The sequence below is a fragment of the Mus caroli genome, unplaced genomic scaffold (genome assembly GCF_978045245.1).
Source record: "Mus caroli unplaced genomic scaffold, Mus_caroli_1 scaffold_8, whole genome shotgun sequence".
Taxonomy (NCBI): Eukaryota; Metazoa; Chordata; class Mammalia; order Rodentia; family Muridae; genus Mus; species Mus caroli.
The window spans coordinates 80,048,737-80,071,772 of record NW_028227263.1 but is presented as its reverse complement, the minus strand read 5'-3'; the positions used below and the strand labels follow the sequence as shown (position 1 = coordinate 80,071,772).

Below are 23,036 nucleotides of genomic sequence, written 5' to 3'. Positions count from 1 at the left end.
GGAACACTGGGCTGCGTCTTTCCAGCCCAAAACTAATCAAAAATAGGAGTCACTTCAATACATAGACATTTTCTTTTTCTTGTACTGAACTGGTACTATCTTCCTAGGAAGCCTCAAAGGTGATCTCCCAACTGTGAACAAACTGAAGACCAGGCTGGAGTCCTCCTGGCTGCTCCAAGATCCTGCAGCTGAGCCGGCTCGCGCCTGCCACCTGCTGTCACAGCCTACCTACTGCCTAGAAACCACGTGTAAGAAAGTGCTTACAACCTAACTACGCACGTTGGTTTCGACCGGCCCTAACCAATACGGACAGGGAAGGCGGGGCAGAGAAAAGCAAAAGCCCAATCACCGCCTACTTTCCAAGGAGAAGGTGGGGCTTAGTATTTACCATGTTGGGTTTGTCCGCAGCGCTAATTACTTTTTCCAAAGGCTGCAGGGCTGCACTCCGGCTGGCTTCGCCGCCTCGCGAGTCCCTGCTCTGCCACTACAGTCTTGGGGGCTGCTGGTCCCGAGTACCATGTGTGACGGCACCCTGCTGCCCCCTCTCGTCCTGTCCTTGCTGCTGCTGGTGTGGGGGCTGGACCCGGGCACAGGTAGCGTTCCTAGCTCTCGCGGCCACCTTCCCGGTGCCTTTCGGAAGCATCCCGGCGCCGGGGTGCATAGGTGGACCGCTGACAGCATCCCTGGAGGAGGAGAGTGAAGGCCGAGGCCGGAGAACTGGTCTCTGGTTCCCTCTCCGCACGCGGGTGGCGAGCTGTCCCCCGGTGCGATCGAGTGGCTTCGCCAGCTTGGAGAGGCCCGGCTCGGGGAGGGAAGGGAGTGTGGGGTCACGGCTGCGCGATACCCACGGAGCCTTGCGAGTCAGCGCCGGAGCGGCCGGCAGCCCTGGTGGCCAGGCTGGTGCTGACGCGTGTCCTCTCTTCCCGCAGCTGTCGGCGACGCGGCGGCCGACGTGGAGGTGGTGCTCCCGAGGCGGCTGCGCCCGGAGGACGTGCACCTGCAGTTGCTGCCGGGAGCAGCGGGGCTCCGGCGGTGGCGGCGACCGCGAGCATCTCCAGGTGGCCATCGAGCAGGGCAAGGAGAGCGCGCCCTGCTACTGCACCTGCCGGCCTTTGGGCGCGACCTATACCTGCAGCTGCATCGCGACCTGCGCTTCCTGTCCCCAGGCTTCGAGGTGGAGGAGGCGGGTGTCTCAGGGCGCAGCGGACACCCTGCCGAGCTGTGCTTCTACTCCGGACGAGTCCTGGGCCACCCGGGCTCCCTCGTCTCCCTCAGCGCCTGCGGCGCCGCCGGCGGCCTGGTATTGCCCGCGCCCCCTATGGGTCTGCCTTGCCCAGTCTGTTACTTCTCCTGGGGTGGTCCCGCGGAGGGCTGGGCGGGAGAAGACCTACCTCCCCATCTCCTTCACTTGGCCCTTTCAGACTGTGCCTTCCTAGCAGAGAGAACACAGGGGAAGGCCTGTTATTGTCCTGGCTTCTGTTGTGTCCTGAACCTGGCCGAGGTGGGGTTGCATTGAGAAATTAGCTATAGCTCACCTAGAGGAGAGAATATGAACCTGTCGTTCCCACTCTGACAGCATCAGCACAGGTGTGTATGTTTTCTGCACGTTATGGGGAAGCTCTAAAGTGTTCATTCCCTCTGTCTAGGAATGGGGTATCTAAGCACTTCCCTTCTGTCCCTTGAGCCTTCTTACATTAGGAGGGGACCCCAGGCAGGCCGTGGTTAGTCTCACTTTTGCTAGCTGAAAAGGTAAGACCAAGAGAGGAACTGTTGTCAGTATCTCTAGTGCCTTACTCCACAGTAGGTATTTATTTATCTGGATGCACCCTGGGTGAGAATTGTGGGGTGCTCATCTGCCCCAGGGTAAAGCCTTGCTCTTACTCTTTTTCTTCTCGAAGACCTTGCCTCCACTTGTTGAGACACCTGTGACAAGTGCACGGAGAGGCACAGAAGTTTGGGGTGGTTTTGCTGTCTTTGTGCTCACACTTGAGCACTTGGCTACGTTGGTGCCCAGCCAAGTTCTTCTCTGCTTCTCCAGGGTGCCCCCAAGAAGAGCACGTGGCTGGCAGATGGTTTGCCCTCTCCCCCCCCCCCAAAGCCTGGCATCACTCAGTTTGCAATGTCTGTGCTGTTTCCCTACATTTGTCACAGCAGACCTCTGGGATAGTGGTTTCTGATACTGTGTTTTGGCAGCCCACCCTGGGCCAGAGAAGCCACCCCTTCACTTGCTTTCTGTCACCACCTACACAGCCAGGAGCACAGCGTGAAAGCCCGAGACTCCGAGATTTTGCTTGATACTTCTGCTTTCTTAGTACTGGGTCAGGGTTGGGGGACCTGTGGATGTAATTTCGGGGGAGCAACCTAATTTTCAGGAATCTTTAAAGGTCTCATTTCAGGGTATGGGTTACTTTTGTTTAGCTGGGAGACATTGGCAGTCTTGGCAAAAGAAGGCAAAGCAGATTGTGGTGGGGCCTGGTAGGTGTTAGCGTGGAACGGGGGACAATGGGTGTGGGCTGTGGGCGAGGAGGCTTAAGTGGAGTGAGAAAGGCTCAGATCACTGTAGGACTCGGGTCAGCGCTGTATCATGTTCTGGGAGGGACTCAAAGGCCCACATCATTTCTCCCATTTTTTTGCCAAAGTGTTTCAAGTCTAGGTCACATCCCCGTACGGTGCATAGAAACATCTGAATCCCATTTGCTGCGGTTTCGTGAGTTTCTGGAGAGGTCAGAGTTTATACTTCTTGGTGTAAAGTTTCCAGCGAGGAGCTATCTGTGAAGGAGCCCAGGCTGGAAATCTGGAGAACATTGATGTAGAGTCCTCCCAGAGTGGTTGCTCAGCCTCCTCTCATGGCATCTGAGCCAACTTTTCAGGAAGACTGCGCTGCCCTTTGGCACCATGTGAGGGCGCTGTGCCTTAGAGAAAGGAACCCGGCCAAGACTCTTGAGTTCACCCCAGCGGGTTGCGGGTGGAATTCTAAGTCTTTAGATTTTTCAATTCCAGTTGAGGAGACACTGCTGTTGTTTAGTCTGCCTTACTCATCCTGTTCGTGCAAGCTGCACATTGGACACTCTCCTCGAGTACACGTAGGCAGAGGCTGAGAGCGAGAGGGAAGAGACATGACTGGGAGCCGGTCTCTTAGCATAAGCTACTTGAGATTGGCCTGCACCCCACCTTTGGCTTGGTTGTCCACCCAGGTGGGTGGTAAGTTGTGCTAGGTCCCTTGACTAGGCCAGAAGCTCTCTGAAGTGTGCAGTTATGAGTGTGTTTGCCAGGATAGTCCCAGCTACCAGACATGGGTAGAGGACGTGGTCCAGAAGATAGCTCTTGTTAGCTGTTGGGTGGAGGTATTCCAAAAGCCTTCTTGTCTCCAAAGACTCACGTTGCGCAGAGATTGGCAGGCTTTTCCCAGAAAGTGAGTATTTTACACTTTATGAGCCATCTAGTCTCAGTCATGTCTCTCAGTGCTGCCCTTTTTGAGTGACAACACCTATGGGAGGTGTATAAATATGTGGGTATGGCTCTGCTCAACCTCCTCTATCCTGGATGCTGGCTAGTATTTCGGTCGTTAGTACCTTTTGCCATGGCTAATGCCTACAAATGGCTGTGTCTTCACAGGGGCAGGACTAGTGTACACTCTGTCTGTCTTCCTTGCATTTGTGCAGTCTCTGTGCTCAGAGATGCCGGGAGTCTGTTTAAGGGGAGAGCTACAGTGCCAGGACAGAGCACTGCTAAATTGTTTATAGGGCACAGAGTATAACTCACCCCCTTCCCCCGTGTTGGCAGCAGGCAGAGGTGTGGGCCTGTGGTGTTTCCCCTTCTCTGTCTTATCAGGAAGAGCTATGCCAGCTGCACTTTTTGGATCTTCAAAGACCCCAGGCTCAAGGATGAATTGTTTTCTGTTTCTGCTGCTTCGTTTTATTTACATTTCACAGAGTCTTTAGATGTAGCGTAGTTTTGGAAGGATTCCTGTAACCATGGAATCCGAAAGCAATGAGCTTTAGGCTGGTGGAGAAGGTATCTCCTCTAATGAATCTACCCAAGCCTCCTGTGACCAGCATCGGGCGATGGAGGACCAGCAGAATTCCGAATTGAACTTCATGGATAGGCAGGGCAGTGGGGGCAGGGGAGGGAAGCTTCATTATCCAGCTATCTGTGGTTGGTCCGTTGCAGCAAAGGTTCTGCATGGCTCGTCTGAAGTGAGTAGGCAGAATGACTGTTCGAGGAATGGGGAAGGAAGGCTGAAGGCTGCTGTTGGGTCTGATGGACTGAGTAGTGGCTACTCTGAAACTCTGCAGATCTGACTCTGTTCACTCTATTGTGGTCAAGGATGTGGCCTGCAGGGGTACACTGTATGTGAGCTGTGGGGGCAGAGAGGATACCAAATCATTCCGGCTGTGGAATATTAAGTAGCCAGGCCCGTTTTCAAAGCCATCCCAGAAGGACCAAGAAGAATAGAGTGCCCCTAGGTGTGCCTCTTCTGAAGTCACCTGCACAGCATGGTGTCTCCATCATGCAATCTAGACACTGAGTTAGTTATCTTGGTGACCACCTTTGCTCTGGCTGGTCAGCAAAGAGAGCACCATTTTTGTGACCCCCCAATGGGCATGGGTAGGGGTGAACCTTTTACAATCTCTTGGAGCCATTAGAGGGTATGTGCTTTAGTTTTTAGGGGAGGAAGTGTGAGTGGATAGGGAAGGATGGGGACTGAGGCTTCTTAGCCAGTGAGTTCTCCAGCAGCAGCTGAGGTTACAAGAGAGAGTCTGGAGTGTTGTTCTAAGGAGGGCAGCTGGCAGTCACATGGCCCTTGGAATAAGGAGACGGGGTTGAGATGCTGGCCTTGCACTTTATGAGATAGCATTATCCAGCTGTCTGTGGTTGGTCTGTTATTAGATTGCCCGGTTTTCTAATGAAAACTCTCTTCATCAAGTACATCTGAGTAGGACTTAGTCTGGACAAAATTCTTAAAGAGTATGGCGACTTCTCCAAAGGAATCAGATAGACTAAACTGTATCATTATCATTATGCAAGTTATCACTATGTTGACACAGGCAGAGTGAATTCATATCACTGAAGAACTGGTCATGTAAAGCATGAATATGTTGGGAAATTCAGGGCACATTCTTAGGTCTTCGAAGAAGGGCAAAAGACTGCTGTGAAGTTTGAAGCCGAGGATGGACAAATTGACCAGAATTTGACTAGAAAACTCCAAGGGCTCTGGCCTCCTCTTGGGAGAGCATTCACACAGCCTTCAGTGTGACCTCTTCTCCTCTGACCTCTCTTCCCCTCCATGTTCTTTGTACTTCTAATTGTCCAGCTCAGGAGCTTCACCCATCTACAGCTTCCCAGAACTTTCTAGAACCCCTTAGGATGCCAGGCTCTGACTCCGTTCTGAGCATGTCTGGGGTGGGGGTGGGGCTCAGATTTCTTTTTGGAATTCTGCCAAGTGGCATCATTTTTCTAGAAAGAAAACAATCAAGGTGGGATGGTGACTCAGAGTCTTCTTAAACCGACTGCGTTCTCATGTGCGCGTGCCTGTGTGTCTGTTCATGTGTGTGTGTGTCTGTGTGTGTGTGTGTGTATGTATGTATGTATGTATATGCATGCTGAGATTACATGCCCTCCCCTTTACATAAGTTCTGAGAATCAAACTAAGGTCTTCATGCTTGCACGACTATCTCCCTACTAAGCCAGTTTCCCAGTCCCTTACTGCATCCTTGAAGCATATTCCCCAAATGCTGAATGGCAACAATGGCCTGACCTTAGCTGTGGACGATGGGAAATGTCCCTGCAACCTTTATATCTGAACCGGTCACCATCACTAGCTGGTTTTTCTTGGGGGGTGGGGTGGGGTATACTTTTCTGCTCAGGAATGTAAATGCACTGTTAAAAAACCAAATCACCCAAGCTGCCTGGTCATTTGGGACTGTGACCTTGAACGAGTTCTTGACTCTTTGGAAGCTCTCCTCCATTGAAGCCATCCAAAGGACAAGTGACACTGGCCTTGCCCTGCTGTTGATGGAATGGAGGAAGATCTATCTGTAGAATCTTTCAGCGAGAGCCTGGCATATTAAGACATTAAAACCAGGTTTCTCCTATAGCCCCTATGAGTTATCGCCAGTTATATATCAACCAGTCAGCATAGCTGATCGAGTAAATCACCTCTCCACACCTGCCGTATGCAGAATCCTTGGGACGAGCCTCAGAGATAAATGCAACACAGCCCTGTCTGAGAAGATGGCCCCCATGCGCGTAAAGAAGGAAGGCTCACTGAAGCCTTGGGGGAAGGGGAGCCTGAGGAGCAAGGGAGATTCTGGAAGATGGGAACTGGAGCCAGGCAGGGCTGAGCCTCAGTGAGGCAATGGGGGATGAACTGAGTGGACATGTTAGGATGTAACGGTAGCATGTGAAAATTCCCATAGAACAGTGGTTCTCAGCTCTGAGCTGAGCAGAGACCCTGCTGGGCTGGTTAAACTGACCACTAGGCTCTACCCATGGACCATTTGTGGGTGCTTCTGCTGCTGCTGCTGTTGGCCCAGGTTTACACTTGGGCCAAATGGTGACAGAGGGAGGACTGTGTAACAGTCGTCTGGGACATCCCGGTGAGAACATAGTGGGGAGGGCTGGAGGAGGGACCTGTGGGATGACATGCTCAAGCCTTTGATGGGGAAGATGACCATGGGGAGGATGACAGCCACACAAGGGAGTCTTCACAGAAACCTTTCAGTCCTTATTAACTATCTGACTGCAGTAAAGGTGAGGTCCCATGAGATCGGATAGCTGAAGTACAGCGGACCTGTTCCATCCCTCCTACACTGTTCTTTTCCTGCCCCAGTGGAAGGAAAGCTGAATATGGGATCTCCTCCCCCTAAAAAGATGCCCTAAAAAATTCCTTTCACTAAAGTAAAGGATTTCAATTATGTGCTTGAAGGGTTTCTCACCAGACGGGCACCTGCAGCTCTAAGACCCTCCATCTGTGCTGGCTGCACCGTGATTTCCACACACTACATGGGAAGAGGAACTGGCTTTGAAGGTGCTGGGGACTGGAGCTGGCTTTGGCCTCCCACAGTCAGAGTGCTTCCACAAGAACCCAGCCTTTCATTAGAGCCGAGGGCCAGTTATTACAGAAAGCATGCCTGACACCTGAGCCTCGTGCTGCCCACCTCTCCCCTTTACACACTCTGAGCAAACTCATTTTCGCCTCCAAGTGGGGAGGGAGAGGGAGAGAGGACAGAATGAGAGAGGGGAGAGAGGGGAGAGGGAGGGAGGGAGGGAAGGAAGGGGAGAGAGAGAGAGAGAGAGAGAGAGAGAGAGAGAGAGAGAGAGAGAGAGAGAGAGAGAGAGAGAAAAGCTGGGCTCTCCTGCGGTTTACACAGTGCCACTCTGAGATAGTCTCGTTTAGGCAGTAACATCTGTGAGTTGATCTTGGTTGGCAAAGGTTCTAATAAAATGGAGACCTTGAACTCTGCTCAGAGCTGGGAGTATGTTGTCACACTGCATGCTGGGAAAGATTCGGGGTTGTAGGTTCTCTGAGGAGCTGATCTGAGGTACTCTTCCCGTGTGGAACCTAACGATCTTATTTGGCTCGAAGAAAACCTATCTTATTTGGACGGTCCCTGGCTTGTGGCAAGCTGCAGTGTTGCGGTGTTGTTCTGAGGAGAGTATTCTCAAACTGCCCACCAGACCAGTACTGTCTGTCACTGTTGGGGGACTTGCTAGAAGGGCTCATTGTTGAACCTACCTCAAGGTTTCCAGGTGACCCTGCTAGATAGGGCTTGAACCCCTGGGCCAGTACGATGTCGATTTTTCTTTGTGTGAGATATGAGCACATGCTTTGGGGGTCAAAGGTCAACCCCGGCTATCCTTAGATACAGTATACCTTGCTTTTTTTATGAGACCGGGTCCCTCTCTGGCCTGAAATGCACCAAGTAGATTACACTGACTGGCTAGTGAGCCCCAGGGACCCTCCTGTCTCCGCCTCTTCTCCAGTGTTGGGATTATAAGTGAGTGTACCATGCCTGGCTTTCATGCTTCTGTGGCAAGCTCTTTACCTACCATGGCTTTAGACACGGGGGGTTGGGGGGGTGGGGTGGAGGTGTGGGGAGGGAGGCGAAGATGGATATGTATGTGCTTGGCTTCCGAAGGTGGCTCTACCCAGTCTGAACCTGTGCTGGGCGAGGCAGGCCTGAGCTGTGTGGCTCAGGAGAGGGGCTGCTGCAGGGATCAGCATTCGGAGTGGACCATTTCACCTTTGGCCGCTGCAGTTTCTTGTGGGAGGTTTGCCTTGTTCTGTGGCCGGCATATAAGGAAGAAGAGTCACAGAAGGCATCCCGGGCAGGGAGGGCCAGCTACTTCAGCACAGTCAGCATTGCTTCCAGGGAAAGCTCTCTGCATGACCCCCCATTTGTATTTACACTATTAAAATGACAGATTAACCTGGGTGCATTGGTGCACATTTTTAATCCCAGTACTCTGGGGATTTCTATGAGTTCTAGGCCAGCCAGGGAGGTCCTGTCTCAAAAAGAGCCCCCCTCCCCCCCAAAAAAATGACAAATTAAAAATACTAGTTTTTTAAGTTTTCCATTTGATTCATAAATCTTATTAGGTAGTAAGTATTTACACTCACTGTTAAGCGGATCATGATTTATCTTTAGGCTCATTTATAAATGTGATTTTTCACTTTAAATATTCAGTGCTGCCTTAGAAATTTAACATCCAGTTTTGTTTTTAATTTCTCTTGGCTCTCTGAAATCAAGCCTTTCAGTAGTTTGAGATTTATATAAGCCCTTCTTTTAAGCCTAACAACCCCACCTTACAAACACAAGAAGGCCTGAGGTCTCTTCACACACCCTGATACTGTTTCTAAGATGACCATTTGAAATTAGGATACAAAATCAATTCCATCAGACACTCTCTTGGTTTCTCTCAAATGCTGCATGTTTGGGGTGGAAATTTATAAGCCATCCTCCACCCCCTAGTAATTAAAACGACGCATGGGAGTGGTTCCTTTGTCTTGGTGTTTCTTTTTAAATATCCTCAAAGAAGAACAAGCTACACTTTCTCACTAGGGATATAGTGTTCTGGCTCAGCAGTTTGAAAGGTGCGTCCGGTCCACAGTGGACCACCACACTAACTCTGCACTTTGGCGATAGATTCTCATTTATCCCATGTTAGGCTCAAACTCTTGATCCTCCTGCTTCAGTCTCTCAAGAGCTGGGATTATGAGTATGTACCACCACACCTCGCTCAAATAGACCGCTGAGATTTACTTAACGTGTATGGCTGTTTTGTTTGCATGTATGCCTATGCACCCCATGTACACCGTACTCAAGGAGGCCAAAAGAAGGGGTTAGTTCCCCTGAAACGGGAGGTAACAGACAGTGGGAACCACCAGAGGGGTGCTGGGAGCCAAACCCAGGTCCTCTGCAAGAGCGGCTGCTCATAAGCTCCTAGCTGAGGCATGCCCCCTCTCAGCACCTCGGGTGGACTTGAAAGGGGGTGCTTTTTTTTTTAGGGCTTCAAATACAGCTCAGTTGTAGAGTACTTGGCTCGTATGGCACTGTTCGTGCAAGGCCTAGGTTCAACCCCAGCCACCACCACCTCCCCTGTGTGTGTGTGTGTGTGTGTGTGTGTGTGTGTGTGTGTGGTGTGTGTGTGAGTGCATATGTGTGAGTATAAGAGAGGGACGGGCAGGAGGGAAGAGAGAGATATTAAATGATGCAGGGCTGGCAAGACCGCCCAGTGGGTAAAGATGCTTGCCAGCAAGCCTAACATGGTAGAAGGAAAGAACTGACTCCCAGAAGTTGTCCCTGACTTTCTCATACATACATGTGCGTGTGCGTGCGTACGTGCGTGTGCGCCATCTTTTCTGAAAGCAAGCTTGGAAAATAGATACTGGTGATGACGGCATCCCACAGCAGTTTCAATCCCACTGCGCTGGTTTCATGACAAGTTGACACAAGCTAGAGTCATTTGGGAAGAGGAACTGTCAACTGAGAAAATGTTCCTTGAGATTAACCCTGTGGGCAAGTCTGTAGGGCATTTTCTTAATTAGTCATTGGTTGAAGGAAGGCCCAGCCCATTGTGTAGGCTGAGCAAGCTAGTAAGCTCTGCGTGGTCTCCCCAGCATTTCCTACCCCGACTTCTCTTGCGAATGCTGTGATCTGCAGTGGGAAGTTAACCCTTTTCTACCAAGTTGGTTTGGTCATGGTGGTAGTGTATTATCACAGCAATAGAACCTTTATCTAAGACACCCACCCATCCAAACCCCCCAGCATAACTACTCAGTGAGATATTCTTAAGTCAGGTGGAGAGCGTCGTGGGGCTCAGCAGCAGACGGAAGTACAAGCCCAGACATGGCAAACCAAAGCATAGCCAATGTACTGCTGGGGCCACGAGCGTGCGTGAACGAGGATGACCAATGTCTTGTCTTCTCCTTTCTGGGCAGGTTGGCCTCATCCAGCTTGAGCAGGAGCAAGTTTTCATCCAGCCCCTCAACACCTCAGGGGGCCCATTCATTGGAAGAGAGCATCTGATCAGACGCAAATGGGCCTCCACCCCCAGCCCGGCTACGGAGGTGGAGGGACCCAGGCAGCGCTGCAAAGTAGTGACAGGTGAGTCTAGTCAGCAGAGGGGTTGGAATGCAGCCCCTGCACAGCTGACACTCTGTGGGTCACGTGGGCTGAGGTCGTAAGTGAAGACTTGGCCTTCTTGACACAGTCATGTGTCACATGGTGTCAGGGCCATGATTCTAAGAAGGCTTTTATTAGTCAATTTCCTTTCTGCATGAACATCATAGAGTTGTGGGCTTAGGTTAAGATGGCTACAATGTTGCCAGGTGGTAGAATCTTATAGGACCGCAGCAGCTGCATTTATCATCTGTTGTTAATAGAAACAGTGTTACTGGCATCTGAGGATATTTTGGAAGCAGTGCTCTTGTCCCCAAAGCCATTTTCTTTTGGCGTATGGTGGTGTTAACATTTCATGTGTAACTGCCCTTTGAGAAAGTTTTATTTCTGCAAGGAATGAAGGATAGCCTTGGAATGGAGCCCTAGTTCTCTGTTCTGTTTTTCCATGTCAGGGTTTCTCTGTGTAGCCCTGGCTGGTCTGGAACTTGGTTTATAGACTAGGCTAGCCTTGAATTCAGAGATCCTTCTGTCTCTTACTCTTGAGTGCTGGGATTAGAGGTGTGCACTATTATGCCTGGCTTCAGAGCCTTAGTTTTAAGCATCAGGAGCAAGTAGATACCAAGCACCAGATGGGCAGTATGGCTGGGATACAATGTTCCCTTCTGTGATGAGACCCCTCTGAACCTCCCTGAAAAAGTGCCATTTAGGGAACAGGAGCCGGGGAGGAGGAGATGACTTAGTTGGTAAAGTTCGTGGCACACAATCATGAGGACCTAGAACCCACAGAAAGAGCAGGTATGAAGGAGCACATCTGTAATCGCAGCACTGGGGAGCAGGGACAGGTGGATTCCTGGGTGTAGTTGCCGGCTAGCCTTGCTGAATTGGTGAGTCCCTGGTTCAGTGAGAGAATGTCTCAGAATGTAAGGGAGTGACTGAACGAGTTGCCTGATCTTGCCCTCCAGCATCCACACACATACACACACACACATATGTATGTACATACACACACATGCAGACACACTGAAAACATGCTTATATACACCCTGCCCCCAGTATCATTTACTTAGTGGTTCTCTCAAATCCTGGGCTAATTGGTCTGAGGTGTGACTTGGGTATCAGGGTTTAAAAACGTGACATCGAGTTTGGGTCCATTCTGCACCTCCATTTGAACAACTATGGGCTATCAGGTATGTAAGCATATCCGTTGTGTTACTAGCAGAGTGTCTGAAAAATGTTCCCTGGCCAAGTGGGAGAATCCGCATCTTCAGGTAGTGTCTCTTCCTGGCTGGGTCCCGCTTTCCTTGTTCAGAGTTTATCGGAAAGCTACACAGGTGTCCTGTGGCTCTGTTTGGTGTTCTAGTTTCCTTGGAAGTAAATAAGGGTTGCTTTGCAGTCTAGCTCAGCCATGGCCTGGGCTTGTTGTTTGGTTCCCTTCTTAGGCTGTTGGCCTGTGGCAGGGAGGGGTCGCAGCCAACTGGATGAGTGAGTCCACAGAGAGCGACTGCTGCCCCAATTACAGGGGTTTTCTTAATTGCTGTCCACACCCACATTCCAACAACTGTTGGGAACACAGACCTCAGTGAAACATTAATAGTCACTAAAATGCCCTTTAATGGGATTCAGGGGTTTTTGACTCATGGGTATGAACTTTATAGGCCAGTTTCATTGAACCATTTTTCCCCCCACCTCCCATTATCAGAACAGCTATTAATTGTTTGTCAATGTTGGTGTGGTGTCTGCAGCTGACCTGCTGCGCACATGGGTTCAGAGGCTGCGACTCTGCTCTGCTCTTTTTCGGTCCTGGTGGTATGTTAGCATCACCTGGAGAGTTTGGCCAACTGCTCATCTCTACCTGCTTTAGCTGGTCTGGAGCATGACCGGAGTATCTGACCATGCAACAGTCCCTCACCCAGCAGCAGGGATGCTCAGCCCTTTGATGTTGGGATATGATGTCAATCTGTAAGTGTGTTCAGAAGATCCATAGTTATTCTGTCACACATGTGGCCTGCAGGTTGGATGATCCCACAGAATAATACCCAATGGGAAAGCTGCATCTGTGGGCCATTGAGGGCGAGTTTTCTCAGCTGAGAACCATCACGCAGGGCCACACAGTGAAGTGAAGTGAAGGGCAGGTGGGTTTTATTCGCCTCACTCAAGCGAGCACCCATCAGCTGCCAGTCTGTGACCCACAGCCCAGGATGTCTGCCAGTGAGCTAATGGGATGTTTATCTGATGACCTGCTTCCATCCTCTTTGAGGGAATAACAACTAGAATTGCTGAGCAATTAACAAATGGTGCTGGTGTTTGCGTTTTTGTGCTCACAGCTAATTTTGGAACACATTCTGAGACTGTTTAGCTATTAATGGAGGAAATAAAATGGGGAGTCAGGGTGGGGCAGATGTGGTAGAGACTAAGTTAACCGCTGCTATGCAGGCTGCAGAGAAATTTTCCCTCATGACTTATACCAGCTTCCTCTGAGGTGCAGGCGTGCTTGTATGCGACACAGGTTACAGTCTGAGGTAGGGACGTGACACTGGAGACAGAAGTATACCATACTTTGGCTCCTTTCTGTTTTGCGTGACATCCTTAGTCCACGCCTCTGCTGTGTTGAGAAAGATGTTGGCCTTTTATTGGTCTTAGCTAATAAGACTTTTCTTATTTGGATTAGCTTTTCTAACCCTGCGCTTTAGAACTTGGAGAAAAATAACTTCCTGGCACACTAGCAAAGAACATTCTTGAAGTTTTCTATGAAGGTTGATCAGATTAATCTGAGCTTCCCAGAGTAACATAGTCTATCTAGATGAAATAAATGGCTATAGATTTCACCAACAGCGAACCTAGATTGATCCTTTCTTTACTGCTCGGTTCTTAGACTTGACCCCAGACTGGCCTGACTGGTTTCTTTGGGTGAGGAGGAATCTAACAGAGCTACCCTGAATCACTGAACCTACCTGAGACATGAGCTTCAGTGACTATCTAGTAGCTTGTGTCTGGATAAGATAGGAACTAGAGGGAGCAGTACAGCCAGTGGTCACCGGCAGGCAGGAGGAAGGGCCTCCTTCTCAGAGATACTGTTGGGCTTGGGGAAACCCTAGTGGGCTCCTGGTAAAGGCTGGGGCTGGTTCTTTACCCTTTAGGCATTTCTTCATGAAGTAGACTCCTAGTTTTCAATATGGCAAGAAAATATGGGATCTGCAACCTTTTTTATTTGGGGTACCATCATGAAGGCCTTTGGCTATTCTCGAGAGCTGGAATGGTACTTCAGACACGTGGACATGCTCTGTGAACTTGACAATTGAACAACCTCCCTGCTTTGTCTTTTCTTCTGTGCTTGCTTGACTTCCTCACTGTCGTCAGTGTCGCATGAAGGCGGCAGAAGTCAAGACAGACAGTAGTTTACAGTGGGGTATTTTGAGAGGAGGGATTCCAGCACCGTATTGAGCAACTATGAGCTCATTAGAATATAGGTTTGCTCCAGAGTGGGGGACTTCACAGCGCTGAGTGATGTTTTCAAAGTTCTTATCATTTCTTTGTGAACCTTTTCTAGTATTGTCTGGTGCACACATAGTAATAAAAGTCATTTTTGATGAGTGCCTAGAAGATAGCACAACTTTTCAGAAATTTTATATTGCTAATTGGTATAAAAATTTGCATTTCTAATCCTGCATATATATGGTATATATACATAGCTGGCCAGGACTTGGGCTTTATCTCAACGAAGATTCATTAGTTAGAAACAAAGGTGATCAAACTGGCTCAAATACTAAAACATTGGCCTGAGCTTACAGGGTTGATGGGTAAAGCAAGAGGCTGGGCTTCAGGTTTCGCTTGACCTAGCTCATCTTTATGTAATCTCTTTGTTCTCAGCAATCCGTGTCAGCTGACAAAGGCAGCTCCAATGGGGGTAAGGCCTTCTACTGATTGAGATTTGAGGAAGGCCAGCTTGCATTACTGTCAGTTTGCCACTGCATTCAACTATGTGGAGTCAGAATCGATCATATCTGCTTCAGGAAGAGTGTCGATCCTATTCCCCACGTGACTGTGGGCTACTACTCTGCCTGCTGTCCCTGGCCTGAATTCCTGCAAGCCACCACGCTCTAGGCTAACGTATGGTAGTGTAGATTTATATGGCATCCTACCTTGGCCTAAGCCAGCTTTCCAGCTCCACAGTTGATATATATGGTTGATTTTTTCCTGTTTCCACAGTGAATAATTTAAGCTGATCAGCTCCTCTCATCCACCTGGACCAGGGAGAAGACTGAGCTGGCCCTTACTCACTTAGGAAGGGCCAACTCCTCTGAGATGGCTTCCTCTAGACCAGTGGTTCTCAGCCTGGGGGACTGAAGGACCCTTTCACTGGGTTGCCTAAGATCATCATAAATACCAAATTTTTACATTACAATTCATAGCCGTAGCAGAATTACAGTTATGAAGTAGCAAAGAAAGTAATTCGAGTCACCACAACATGAGGAACTGTGTTGAAGGGTCTCAGCATTAGGAAGGTTGAGAAGAACCGCTGGACTTGACTTTGAGATGTTAACTCATTGGTGAGGTTTTATTATAATAAAATAATAATAATAACAAATAGACAATGTATATGATTTTTCTCTGATTTTGCCCAGTGTTCATTGTTAGGAGTAGTGGTCTTTCATGTTCTGTATCTTATCTGCAGTAAGAAATGGATGGAGAGACTGGGAGGTGGCTCACCAGGCAAAGCCTTTGTCATGCAAGAATGAGGGGTGGAAGTTTATCCCCAGCACCCAAGCTGATGCAGGATGCCCATGGTAACCTGTGAGACCAGCTGTATTGATGAGCTCTGGGTTCAAGTGAGAGATCCTGCCTCAGATATAAGGTGGAGGGCGATTGGGGAAGCTACCCTATGTCACTTTTGGCCTGCACACTCACATATATAGACATGCTTGTACACTCCTCCACATGTATCCACACGCATGCAAATTGCACATATCCCATTACAATACATATTCCAAAAATGGAATTAAACTGGTATTTTGAGTTTCTCCAACTCAGTATTTGATATACCTATTTGCATATAATTTGCAAAATGTTTTTCTGTGAACACTAATTGCAGATACTAATGTTTAATAATTATTATGCTACAAGAAACAGAAGGAAGACTTGAGTCAGAAGCTCAATTCTAGTTCCCTTTAGTGAGACTTATCTTAGTGCACCTCTGTCTCAGGCTGCTGGGACTTCTATAACAAAATGTCACTGGAGTGGGGCTTAAAACCTCTCCCCAGTTGTGGAGGCTGGAAGTCCAAGGTCAGGGGTCGGCCAGGTTGGTCTTTCTGAGGCTCTGAGAGGCACAGTTGTTGCAGACCTTTCTCCTTAGTTCTTAAATGCCTATCTCCCTACTGCATGTCTTCTTAGGGACCCACTTTGGTGACTTCATGTGAGGCAGTGGGGGGTTGGAACTTGGGGATTTGGGGACAGGAAACAATTGAGTTCCTCCCGGACTCTGTTTTTATTTTTTCTCATCTGGAACATGAAGATAACCACAACATGCAGTTTACCATTCTGTACAGAAATGATGATGGCCATCTTGCTTGCTTCTCCCAGTTGTTGGCCAACAGTGCCAGTGATGGGGTTGGTACCACTTCCATTGCTGAGAGATGCGGCTAAGGGCATCTCATGGTGCCTGGCTGAGAAAGAAGTGTAAGTGCAGATACCATGGTTGGCATGCCACTTCCTCCATGTTTCCTTTGGAGATCTCGGAGAAGTTTGGAACAGCAGCCTCTCTGGCCTTCCTTTCCCTCTTCTATGACAGAACGGTGTCTTCCTGAGCTCTCAGGAGTACCCAGTCAGTGTGTACTGGCACTTAGACACTAGTAAACAATTGGCCATTTCTGCACCTACCATGGTTAGATTATCTATATGCTCATTCTTCATTGTCAAGACACCATTGCTCCAGTGTCCTGGTTCTAGATTCAGGCCAGGGAGGGGTTTCTCCAGAGCACTGAGTGGGGACCCAGAGGTTCCCATGACTACAGTTGTTCCTGACATCCTTCTCAGAAGTAAATCCACAAAACAAAATAAAACAAAACAAACAAAACCCAAGGTTTTGTTTTTCAAGACTGAAGTGTTCCCCTGAAGGTCCCAGGCTTGAGTTTTCCCCTCACTAGCCCTCTGGTCCCTTCCAGCCTGGTTGGGGATAGGAGACTAAGGAAATAAACAAAGAGAGTGCAATTTAATTTTAGTATTGGAACATCAGGCACAGACACCACCATCGCCCTGAAGCAAAACCAGAGAGCTCTCGGAGCATTTGCCGTGCTAATGTCTGGGTGCAATTGTTTCACAGAGAAGTGAATGTTCGAGGCCCTCATTCTCTGCTCGGACATGCTCTCCAGAAAAAGCTGCCACGCGATGCTGAAGTGGCTCCTTCACATCCTGCTCTCTTACAGAGTGCGCGCTGCGTGTTGTAGTTTCCACGTGTAAAGCCTGCGTAAATGCTTTCATATTGGGCAGCTTACATTTAGCGTTCACAGGAACAGCTTCCAGCCTTATCAGTGCTGATGAATGCAAGTCAAGCCCATTGGAGCCACTGCAGAAGCTCGCCTTCTAGTGTTTGCAAGGAATTGGCTTTCTCTCCCCTACTGCCTTTTACTTTCTATTTCTTCAATTGATAAGTTATGTATATTGTTTGATTTTTCTATGTGTTGTCAGTTTATTCTATGTTCAAATGGAGTCTCAGTGTATTGCCCTAGCTAGTCTGGCACTCTGGGGCTCACATGATCCTCCTGTCCGAGCTTCCAGGGCAGTTGGTACCATAGGCACATGCCATCATGCCTGGCTCTATTTATTTTTATTTGATTTATTTAGATAATTAAAGATTTATTTATGCATGTATGTGTTAAAACATACGTATGTATGTGTGCCTGTGTTAGTATACCTTCTTGCACATGTGTGGATATGTGTGAGTATGCTTATGCAAGCATGTGTATGTGTGTGTCTTTGTGTGTGTATATGTGTGTATATGTATGTGTGTGTCTTTGTGTGTGTGTGTCTTTGTGTGTGTGTCTTTGTGTGTGTGTATATGTATATATGTGTATATGTATGTGTGTATATGTGTGTATATATGTATGTGTGTATCTTTGTATGCGTGCATGTGTGTATATATATATGTGTGTGTATCTTTGTGTGTGTATATGTGTGTATACGTATGTGTGTGTGTCTTTTGTGTGTGTATGTGTGTGTGTGTGTGTGTAGAGGCCATGAGAGCATGCCAGGCATCTTCCTCTGTCATTCTCCACCTTTTCTTTTAGAAGCAGGGTCCCTTTTTCTGAGTCGAGGGCTTGCATTCTCTCAACTAGATTGGAAGCCAGCAAGCCCTGCCTTTGCCTCAGTTCTGGGTCTGGAGTTATCAGAGTATACAAGATGTCTGTCTGTTACCTGAATGCTAGTACCCCAACTTTGATCCCATATTTGTTCACAGTACTGAGCCCTTTTTTCCTTCCTGCCTGCCTGCCTTCCTGCCTTTTGAAAATATACTCTTTTTAGTCCTGTTGATTTCTCCTTCATTTCTTTCAGAATGCCTACAGAATTAAATTTTTATCTTTCAGAATCTTTTTATTTTTCCCTCTTGGGATAGGTCTTATTATATATCCTAGGCTGACATGGAACTTTCTATGTCTCCCTGACTGGCTTTGAACTGGTTATGCTCCTGCCTCTACCTCTTGCTTGAATGCTAGGATTCATGTGTGAGCCAGCTGGCTCGCTAGTCATTTTAATTTGCATATTTGAGATGATGCATTTTGCTTTCAGCTCACTTTTAGCTGCCGACGGCTTCTGACATGTACTGGTCTTAGTATCCAATTCTAAATGCTCCCCAGGTGCCACAAGGGCTTGTATGTTTATTTGTTTGCTTATTAGAGAAGCAGTACAATAGAGTGGTTAAGAATTTAGAGATGGGTCTACTGGGTTTGAAGGAATGGCTTTCTCCCATAGTAGCTCAAATGACCACATGGTATTCTTATAACCCACTTAGACTATAACCCGTACAGATTCTTAGCCATTTAAAATGATGATTTAGAATTCTGTGTATAGTGACTGGAGAGTATGCTCATGTGACATTTTTTTTTTCCAGTCTTTTTCGTAGGCCCCGTATCTCTGCCGAGGTTTTTAGTCTTTTCGTCCATCACGAGCACATTTTCCTTCAAATCCTTGGGCATGGTGATAATTGCTACTTGAGCATTCCTGCCCTAACATCTGGGACATTTGGTTTCCTATCCATTGTCTTTTCCTCTTGAAAGTAGGTCACATGCTCCCAATTCTTGGCATGTCAAGTAATTTTGGATTGTGCTCTGGATGTTGTAAACATCGTATTGTGGAGACATCGGGTTCTGTTCCTCTGGAGAATGTCTTAGTAGAAACAGTTTTACTGGACTCAGATTACAACATGTGTATCTTGGGTGGCAGCTCAAACCTCAGTTAGTTCCTTAAACAATTTCAAAAATGTGTTCTTTGAGAATGTGACACATGTATACAATAAAATAGGGTCATAGCCACGCCCATTTCCCTCTTCTGACACTCCCTCACTTCTCCCCAACACACACTCCACTCCCCGGCTTCATGTCTTCCTCCCCTCTTTTTTAAAATAGAGGATTTTTCTGCCAGCGAGGGGGTGTGTCTAAGCAATATCTAACCTACCCTTGGCCTCATAAGGTTCCAATTATAAACCAAAGTTTGAGTCCGTCTAAGTTCATCCTGGGAAAGCAACGTGCTTATTAAGGGTTGCTTACAAAGATTGGGTGAGAGTTGCAAACCGAAGAAAGGGCTACTTACTCTAAAGCAGCCACACTGGAAAGTCTGCGCCTTGTACGGATGATAGCTTTCCTATAGTTCCGTCCATGGGGCCCCTGCCTGGCCCTCCCCAGCCTCCCAGAGGCCACTTGCAATTAGGATAGGCTTACATATAACTGACTGGGAGGAGTAGCTGGCTACTCCCGGGAGGGTTCCAGTGGCCCTCCTCACAACCTCCTTTGATGATGGAAAGGCAGCGGTTAGCATGCCTGGTTGCGATAATCCCTTGCTAGCAGGCACAACTGAATCATGAAGATGCTGGCAGTCTGGTTCAGAGGAGAGTCCTTTAAAAAAACATTTAAAACAATGAAGTTTACTTTATGCATATGTGTATTTTGCTTGCATATATGTCTGTATGTACATCCATGCCTGGTACATTTGAAAGCGAGAAGAGAGTGTCAAACCTCTTGAAACTGGAGTTCCACACACTGCCATGAGGGTGCTGAGGCTCAAACTCAGATTCTCTGGACAGTAGCTGATGCTTTTAATTGCTGAGCCATCTGTCTAGCTCCAAAGGATACTTCCGTACATCGCTAAGTAAGTCCAATTAGTACTTCCCATGTGTGGGTAGGTGTAGGAGTACCTACTGAAGCATGGATAAGTTACCAGTTACCACTGATCTCCCACCACAGAAGAATTATTATTCTCACTCCCACTCATTCTTCAGTAAGAGGTGGGGTCTTATGAGTTTCTCTCCAAGCTGCAGGTTCAGCTGGCTTGAACCTGTGCAGAGAACCACACATCCTATGAGTTCCTGAGAGGAGCAGCCGTGTCTGATCCAGGAGAAAGTACTCCTTCCTGGTCCCCGCCTCTTCACGTGTTTTTATGCTTCCCCCTTCACCATGTTCCCCGAGCCTCCATGACAGTGAGATAAAGGTGCTCCACCTAGGACTGAGTACCCACAGTCATTCATTCTCAGCACCCTGATCAGCTACAAGTCAGTGCATTGACTCGGATTTGCACAGACTGCATCTCGAAAAGCATCTCTAACTGAGACCAAAAGCAGCTCAGGACTGTGACTATAAACATGATTTGAAGGCAATTTATCAGAGGACCATTTAGGTAAATAGTAATAGGTCCCACTCTGGGACCTCTGACCTTCCTAGCCATGCCTGTTTGTTCAGGTTTACAGCATCAGGCATAGATTACTTTCTATGGAGCAGGCCTGAAACCCAATCAGAAAACAGCCGATTGGTTCATACCTATCATGCCACTATTGCGTACATAGGTGATTCATACTTGGAGGGTCGGTATTGTTGCATGCAGGGTCCAGCACTGGGTAAGACCTTTGATGTCTTTTCTCCCCCAGCAGACCGGATAGAACCTTCTGGCACCGTGGAAGCTGGCTAGCAAGGAGGAGTTTTCCTGACTGATTTGAAATTGATTTCTCTATGTCCTGCAACCAAACTTTGTGTTGTCTTACCACGTGCTCTGGTGGGTAACCAAGAGCAGTGGTGATAGCCTGTGTTGCTTCGGAGCCTCTGGGGCTTCTGTGCTCAGTAAGTCATAGGGAGCTACATTCCTGGCACTGCAATTTTTATTTAATAGCCCATGTCTTCTGGTAGTATATTGTGTATCCATGCAGGGTACCTTCATTCAAATTCCTTTTGAAGAATTATATTTTGAAATTAGATTACTAACTAGTGGGTTTCTATTAGGCTTTTAAAAGCACATCCTTAGTATTGTAAGCGCCACCCAAGCCCACTCTATCAATTAACCACCCCATCCTTACTTAAGCCCTTATCCCCCAGAAGCCTCCTCTCATCCATGTCTCATATATCCTGCTGTCGTTCCGTTTACACTTCTGATTGGGCTGTAAAAGAGTTTGCACATGGCGTTCTCATACGCCTTTCAGTTCCTCTATCCTGAGCTGCCAGACTGTCCTTATAGGGTGAAACTTCTCCATAATGACTGGTCAGGGGTTGACCTCATTTTGTCCTCTGGCCCTGTAGGTTGCAAGGACTATAGGCTCTCAGCATACACCACATAAGCCCCTCCTATGCTGTTCTCTCTGACCCTGTGTTGACTCCCCCAGAATCTTTCTACATTGCCCGTTTTCTGATGCCTTCCTGTTTTGTGGGCCTTTACATTTTGTTCAAGTTTGGAGTTGTCTGCTGGAGGTTGGGGTCCCAAAGAAGCCTCTTGGCCATACTGTCTTTCATATAAGATGGATTCTTAAATCTTATAGATTTAGTTTAATTTCCAAATCTCTCTCTCCCTCCTTCCTTCTTTCTCTCCCCACCTGCCGTGTGTGTGTGTGTGTGTCTTAATCTAGAAAGTAGATTTATAAAACCATGTGTTTCTTCTCTGTGTTTGGACATATGCCATGACTTGTAGAGGTCAGAGGACAACTTGGGGACTTGGGGTTGTTGATTCTCTTCTCCCATGTGAGTCCTAGGATTCAAACCCAGGTTGTCAGGCTGGGTAGCTGTGCCTTTACCATCTGAGCCATTTTTTCAGCCCTGGCATTTTTGTTTTAATAAATGTGGCGGGTGGGTTGTTTTTTGTTTGTTTGTTTGGTTGGTTTTGGTGTGGGTGTGAGTATGTGTTAAAATGTATATTCTCTAATTTCTGTGAACAGTGTTCATTCGCTCAAGTTATCCTATTCTCGTTATTTTGAGAATGCCTGACAATATTTTGTGTGTGAGTGTGTGTGCTTGTGTGTATGTGTGATATTGTGTGCGTGTGATCTAAAGGTAACAACAATGACACTGACATAATGCATTGCTAGTGGAGGGAGGAGGAAGGATGGAGAAAACTTGGCTAAACTAATAGAAGGGGCAGCAGTGACACTACTACCACACAAACGGAGAAAAAAGATGGTACACGAAATAGAAAACAAAATTTAATATGGCATAAAGGAATTCAATATCACTGACACCATAAATACAAAAATATTCCCTTACCGCTGAACAGAGAGAATCCTGAATTGGGGTTTGTTCACAATTCAAATGATATTCCTTTATGTTGCTGTTGAAACAGGCCCACACCCACTCTATGGCTGAGTTGGGGACTGTACCAGAGCTCCTGCGTGGCGGGCAAGCACACCACCAACAGTACCACCTGCCCAGTGCGATATATACTGCCTTTTGTTTTCTCCTTTTATTTTTTTAAAGAATCATTTATTTCATATAGATGAGTGTGTTGCCTGACTGTATACCTGTGTACCCCATGTGTGCCTGGTGCCCACTGGGGTCATCAGAGAGCATCAGATCCACTGGAACTGCTATGAGTCTATGTGGGTGCTGAAGCCAAGCTTGGTCCCTCTGCTGCTGAGCCCCATGATGCTCTCCACCTGACCTTTTTTTTTTTTTTTTTTAATGCCCTCAGTCATCTTTATATTCTGTATTCTGGAGAACTCTTTCCCATTGGTTCCCTAGATCAGTAGATTTCTCCCTCACTGGATCTAAACTATTTGGTCTTTCCTTGGGGTTTTGATTTGAACAATTCTGTATGTCTCAAAGTTCTCTTTCTCTCCAGTTCCATCTCTTATGGCACCTTATTTCAGCTTTCTTTGACCTCTTATCACCATGCCGCATCTGAGCCTAGTCATATGATGTCTTTTTGAGTAATTACTTATGAATTTCTTGAGGC

The 23,036-nt window shown here is 47.7% G+C and overlaps 1 protein-coding gene across 2 annotated transcripts in view; it reads left to right on the top strand.

The window, feature by feature from the left end:
* The first annotated feature begins 436 nt into the window (after positions 1-436).
* Positions 437-23,036, top strand: part of Adamts17 (ADAM metallopeptidase with thrombospondin type 1 motif 17) — a 306,153-nt gene continuing 283,553 nt past the window's right edge. For both annotated transcript variants that reach the window (XM_021167985.3, XM_085841661.1), the window contains exons 1-3: positions 437-593; positions 930-1,300; positions 10,445-10,610. In XM_021167985.3, coding sequence (XP_021023644.1) covers positions 518-593; positions 930-1,300; positions 10,445-10,610 — 613 coding nt within the window. In that variant the 5' untranslated portion in view covers positions 437-517. The remainder of the gene's footprint in view (positions 594-929; positions 1,301-10,444; positions 10,611-23,036) is intronic.